Raw genomic sequence first — 6,424 nt, 5'->3', positions numbered from 1 at the left:
AACTGAATAAAACCTGCCCTGATGCATCAAAAAAACTCAACATATTCACACATTGTCGTGGTCCTGGCACTGCAAACCCAGCCCAGCCCAGCAGCCAATGGAAAAAGTGGGAATTTCACCCCAATTAACAGCAATCCCCAACAGGAAAAATGGGAATTCCATGAAGACTGTGAGTCTTGGGAACATTTAGGATATAAATATCCCTAAGGAATTGTGGATCTACCAATGGCTCCAATTTTGGGACATCCCAAGCCAGGACTTTGTTAATCCCAGGCATCACCCCACCATAAATAGCTTTATTTTGGCAATTACAACACAGTTTAAGCCCAAGGAGAGGGATAAACAACACAAAAGTGTCTCACAAATCTTCTTGTACCCAAAATATCGACCCAGAGTGCCCAGAGAAAATTCCAGGCTAAAACCACCTGGAAAACAGTGAATTAAAACAAAAAAAAAAGTGTGTTCTTTGGAGATCCACCAGCACTGCTGCTTTAAAGAACCCAAGGGCTACAGCACTTCTCAATTTTTATTGTTAAATTCTTTCAAAGGCTCCTCCTCTCAGAGAATAAAAACGTTCCCAGGGTCGAGACATCAAATGCTGAATTTCAGCCACTTCCAAACACCTGAAAAAAAAGGGATTTTTTTGAGAGGAAATCACTGCCAGAATCTTCACAGCAGAGCCCCAAAGTGCTGCCTGGCTCCTCCAACAGTGGCTGATGGGGGACAGTCCCCTCCTTGTCTCCAGGGGGTGGTTTTCCCTCCCCTTTTCCAATGGAAAAGCTGTTGTTGCTTCCCTTGGTTTCCACCCTGAACACAGAAAATTTGCCCCATGTCACGACATGTCGCGATGGGCGAAGCTCTGCCAGGTCACCCCACACTGAGCAGCTGCAGTTGTTCAGACAGAACTCAGACATCCCTTAAAACACCCCAAAAATCCACTCAAAGGGTTTTTTTTTTGGTGCTTTCCAGACATTTGAAGCCTCTCCATGTCCTGCAGTTCCCGTGGAGTTGATGGAAAAGTCCAAAATCCGGGGGATATTTGTCATTTATTTCCAGCTTCTCCCAGGGAATCTGGTGGTTCTTTTTCCCCCCATGGCACCTCCAAAAGGAAGAAACCCACAAACCCTTCACTGGTGATGTTGGCCTGGTGAGAAACCACCAGCAATTCCCATCCATTCCCAATTTTTCCCCCTGTTTTTCCTTGAAGTTGGGATGAAACTCCAGCAGAGTTTTCTTCTCCCTCATCAGTCTGGAGATCAAATGCAGAGCTCCAGCCTCAAGGAGCTGTTTCCTTTTATTTAGATAAATAACTCTTGTCCCTCTATTTAATTATTTCCTTTTTTTTTTTTTTTGGTTCTGCCAAACCTCAAACTTTGATCAGTTCTTTTGCTCCTTTTCCCCAAATCTGACACCTCATTTTGTGGCCACACTCGAAGCTTTGGAGACCTGACAATCCAGGGAAAACCACCCTCCAAAATCAGTATTTAAGTCGTTTTATTAATGGAAAAACCTCTCACCCCTCCAGGCCAACAGTTCTGGAAGCTGTTTCTGCTCAGGAGAATCTCAGCAAGAACTTCAAGCTCTTCAGCCTAAAGCACAAAACTCACCCTTTCCTCTCAGGATTCCTTTTTCCAGAGGGCACTGAAACTCCTGGTTCAAAACCAGATGCATTTCTATGTATTTATTTAGCTATAAAATGCATTTCCCTCTGTATTTTCCCCCAGGCACAATATCCTGCTTTCAGTCCCACTGCACTTGGTAAATGACACCTAAAATCAGAATTATCCTCCCCAGGGGTCCTGAACCACCATCTCCTCTGGCACCAACTCTCACCAAAGCAACCACACTCCAAAATTAATGGTCAGGGAGAGAAAACAACCACAAAATTATGGGGATGGTCACCAAACTGTGCCCAGAGGTTGATGGGGCTGGTCCCCAAACTGTGCCCAGAGATGATGGGGCTGGTCCCCAAACTGTGCCCAGAGATGATGGGACTGGTCACCAAACTGTGCCCAGAGATGATGGGGCTGGTCACCAAACTGTGTCCAGAGATGATGGGGTTGGTCACCAAACTGTGCCCAGAGATGATGGGACTGGTCACCAAAATGTGCCAAGAGGTGACAGGGCTGGTCACCAAACTGTGCCCAGAGATGATGAGGCTGGTCACCAAACTGTGCCCAGAGGTGACAGGACTGGTCACCAAACTGTGCCCAGAGATGATGGGACTGGTCACCAAAATGTGCCAAGAGGTGACAGGGCTGGTCACCAAACTGTGCCCAGAGATGATGGGACTGGTCACCAAAATGTGCCCAGAGATGATGGGGCTGGTCACCAAAATGTGCCAAGAGGTGACAGGGCTGGTCACCAAACTGTCCCCAGAGATGACGGGGCTTGTCACCAAACTGTGCCCAGAAGACACACAGTAATTTGGGTTTCACTTGGGAAGTGCCACCTGGGAGGATCCCAGATCACTTTCCTTCCTCTTCCCAAATCCTGGATGTCCTGCACACAACCCAAGGCCTCAGGGACCTGGATGGACCAACCATTATGGTGATTAAAGCCATAACTGCAGTTTGGCATCTCCTCTAACACCTTCCAACCAGCTCCACCACCCCCCTGGCTGTGCCACATTCCAAGGAAACACTGGGCACCCCCAGATGGGTTAAGCCCACCCCTTGAGCCTCAAAACACAACTCCAACTCCTCAGAGTTCAGCTGGTTTGATGTCCCCTCCCAAAAAGCCAAACCTTCTCTCTGCTGTTTGCAAGTCCCAACCTTTGACCAACCAACCACTTCTCCAGCCCCTGCTAGAGCTCAAACCTGGTGGGAAACAGCAACTGATGGTGCCCAGCTCACACCTGTGGCCAAACCAACCCCATTTTTGTTTCATCCTCCAGAGCTCTGTGTGGTTTTTGCCACCCTGGAGGAGGTGGAGCCAACGTCAATGCTGGGGAGCGACGGCTCCGAGCTCGGCTCCCACCCAGGATGGAGGGAGGGAAGAGACCAAAACCAGGAGAAACCTGCTGGGTCTGACCTGGAACACAAACTGCTGCCATGGAAATGCTGGTGGCACCAGGAGCTTTGCTGTGAGACACTGGAACTCTATTTGCCTTCCAGGTATTTCCACCCGGATGAGTCGTTGGGAAAACGCCATTTTTCCTGGGACAAGGGATCCAAGACTGCTCTGGGTGGCTCTGGCTGTGAGTGCCAGACCTTGAGAAAGAACTGAATGATGTCAACAAGCAAGGTGTGGAGCAGTCTCCTCACTCCCTAGATCTGTTCAAGTCTAGGCACTTGTGTGTGGTGTTCTCCAAGCAGGTTAAGACTATGGCAACACCGAGTCCTTCCAAAGCAACATCCAGCTCCTCCAGGGACTTCACGTGGTCTGAGCAACACCAACCTCCAAACCATCCCAGCTTTTGCATTCCTGGACTGTGATGACTGAAAAAAAAAACCCCAAAGGCTGTGCCTGGAGATGAGAGTTCCACCGAAAGGACGAGGGAATTAATCAAGCACTAAATAAAAACAAAGGATGGAGATGCTTTGGAGATCAGTAGTAGTGTTTATGTGTTGGGAGCTGACACCTGTAAACACTGGATCTGTTGTCTTTTTTTTGTTTGTTTTTGTACAGTTTGATAAATACATGAACTACAAAGCACTTTCCATGTAGAAACCTGAGTGTCATTCCCAGTGGACTCCTGTTGTACGTACAGCGCCCGGGGGTGGCAGTGCCAGCCCTGCCAGGGCATCCTTTCACTTGAGACTTGGGAGGAAACAAACAGGAGCAACCTGAAGCCACGTGTCAGTCCAGCTTACAGTGGAGCAGTTGTCAAATCAAGCCAACTTAGCGGGGAGATGAGAGAGAAAAAAAAGGCAGGTTCAAGGAAGGTGGGGTTGGGTTTTATCCGAGTGCTTCGAGTCTCTTGGGACACAACTTGGAAATCCTCCTCCTCCTCCTCCTCCTCCTCCTCCTCCTCCTCGGAATTCCTTTTGCATTTTGTTTAAAAGCCTAGAGAGTCTGTGATGTCCATGCATCAAATACAGGTTCCTGGCTGTGCAGGGGGTTGCTGCTTCCGATTCCTCACGGCGCCCGATTTCTCCTTGTAGGCGATTGGCATCTGCTGGGAAATGTCCACCAGGGCACTGGCCACGGCGAGACCTGGGGCAGCAACAACAACAGGGATGAGGGAGGACTACAGTCACAGCCAATCCTGGAGCCACAGCTGGGAAAAAAACCTTCAGGGCATGGAGTGTGGGGAATTTTTGGAAGAGTTTGGGTTGCTGAGTTAAACCTGCAGCCAATAGTGGGAAATAACTGGAATGGTTCACTGGGAGCAAGAGCAGCAGGAAAAGCTGCACTGAGTGTGAGGATTAAGGGATGGGAAACTATTAAATGTTGGAGGGTGAACCTTAATATTGGAGGTGTCTTTGGATCAGAAGATGGGTTACAATAAAGCTGGAGGAATGTGGGCATGGAGGTGTCACTGAACCTGCCAGGGATCCACCAGCTCTGCAGCCTCCTCATGGCACATCAGGGAATCATGGGATGGTCTGGGTTGGAAAGGACCTTCATCATCATCTCATTCCACCCCCTGCCATGGGCAGGGACACCTCCCACCAGCCCAGGTGGCTCCAACCTGGCCTGGGACACTCCCAGGGATGGGGCAGCCACAGCTTCTCTGCCCAACCTGTGCCAGGGCCTGCCCACCACACCCACAGACAAACCACCATCTGGGATTAGCTCAATCCAGCTCCAAACCATCTATCCCATCCCAAATTTTCAAGAGCTCCTGCTCAGTGGGCACTGGTGAAACCAAATTAAAGCCCAACCTGCCCAGGAGGGGATGTCTCAGTGCCCTGACACCAGGTTTGAGTGTCAGGGGCTGAGAACAAGGAAACCTTAAACTGGATGGAGAAAACCTCTTTGTCCAGAGGTGCCAAGAGGAGAGCAGGGATGTTCTGAAAGGACTTGAAGTGACAGGACACAGGGAATGGCTTCCCCCTGCCAGAGGGCAGGGATGGGTGGGATATTGGGAAGGAATTGGTGGGTGGGAGGGTGGGCAGGCCCTGGCACAGGTTGGGCAGAGAAGCTGTGGCTGCCCCATCCCTGGGAGTGTCCCAGGCCAGGTTGGACAGGGCTTGGAGCACCCTGGGCTGGTGGGAGGTGTTCCTGCCCATGGCAGGGGGTGGAACTGGGTGAGCTTTAAGGTCCTTTCCACCCAAACCATCCCATGACTCCATGACCTGATGTCTCCCCACAAATGGAGCCAAGTGACAAGTTACTGTCACAGGGCACTACTGCAAAGCTCTCTATACCAGGTGCCTCTTTTCCCCCAGGCATTAATTAAGGCACAATCCAAATATTCAATGTTCATCCATCAGCTGACCAAGGAACTGCCCCAAAATCCAGGCCAGAAACCAGCAGGGCAGAGCTGGGGGACCCAAAACACCCCGAGGACATCCCTGTGGGTACAGCAGCAACGTGGGACCTGGGCAGGTGATCTGTAAGGAATCTGGGAGGGATCTAGAAGGGATCTGGAGCTCCCAGCAAGCCATGAGAGCCACCAGCAATGCTCACCTGACTGTCCTGGTGGGGGGATGCCCCCGAGCCCTCGGGGCAGCCTCACGAAGACGGAGAGCACGGCAGCCTTGTTGCCAAAGCAGGGCTCCAGCGCGATGGGCTTGGGCACCGTCTGCAGGGAGAGCACAACTGTCACACAGCATTCTGGGATTCTGTCATCTTCTTTTGGCTGTAATATAATAAATTCTCTCCTGTGTGACACCTGCGACCCGCGCCCTTTTTCTCCCCACAATGAATTGCAACGACAGCAACAATCATCACGAAGGAACAGATGCACTCAACAAAAAACAGGCTGTTGGAGAGTCAAGCGCCACACCAGGCTGGTGTTTGCCCCTGAATTCAGGAGCAGGGGAGCAGCTTGTGTTCAACAACACAGTGAGTTGGCTTTCAAAGTCCTCAGCAGAGGATCAGCAGCACCAGCAGGTCACAGAATCACAGAATCCCAGACTATTCTGAGTTGGAAGGGACTCACAAGGATCATCGAGTCCAACTCTTCAGTCAGTGGCCCACACAGGGGATTGAACCCATGACCTTGGCATTATTAGGACCAAGTTTTAACTAACTGAGCTGATCTCAGGTCCCACCACTGTGATTTCCTTCAGCTCCCACTCCCAGTTTAACCCCAGGTTACACCTTCACAGCCCTCTGAGCAGTCACACAGCAGAGAACACTCTCCCAAGAACATAAAGAAGTGCCCAAGGCCAGGCTGGAGCAACCTGGGCTGGTAGTTCTCCTGCCCACAGCAGGGAGCGTGACTGGATGGTCATTAAGGTCCCTTCCAACCCAAACCATTCCCTGATTCTGTGACATGACTCCCCCAAACAATTCCCTCTTTATCAGCTGT

The 6,424-nt window shown here is 50.6% G+C and overlaps 1 protein-coding gene across 3 annotated transcripts in view; it reads right to left on the bottom strand.

Moving 5' to 3' along the window:
• The window catches only part of ATRN (attractin), a 182,927-nt gene that overhangs the window by 620 nt on the left and 175,883 nt on the right, over nt 1-6,424 (bottom strand). The window contains exons 28-30 of one of the 3 annotated variants that reach the window (XR_011697956.1): nt 5,578-5,749; nt 3,034-4,158; nt 1-623 (exon numbers count right to left, since the gene is read on the bottom strand). The exon at nt 1-623 is cut by the window's left edge and continues 620 nt beyond it. Coding sequence is in view for 2 of the 3 variants with exons in the window: in XM_071557080.1 (XP_071413181.1) it covers nt 4,034-4,158; nt 5,578-5,749 (297 nt within the window). In the remaining variant the exon portion in view is untranslated. Of the gene's footprint in view, nt 4,159-5,577; nt 5,750-6,424 lie in introns of all 3 variants that reach the window. The other 2 variants (XM_071557080.1, XM_071557081.1) reach the window with 2 other exon arrangements.

The sequence above is a fragment of the Pithys albifrons genome, chromosome 5 (assembly GCF_047495875.1).
Source record: "Pithys albifrons albifrons isolate INPA30051 chromosome 5, PitAlb_v1, whole genome shotgun sequence".
Lineage (NCBI taxonomy): Eukaryota > Metazoa > Chordata > Aves > Passeriformes > Thamnophilidae > Pithys > Pithys albifrons.
Note: the sequence above shows the minus strand (reverse complement) of the source record. Positions and strands in the feature narration are given on the sequence as shown.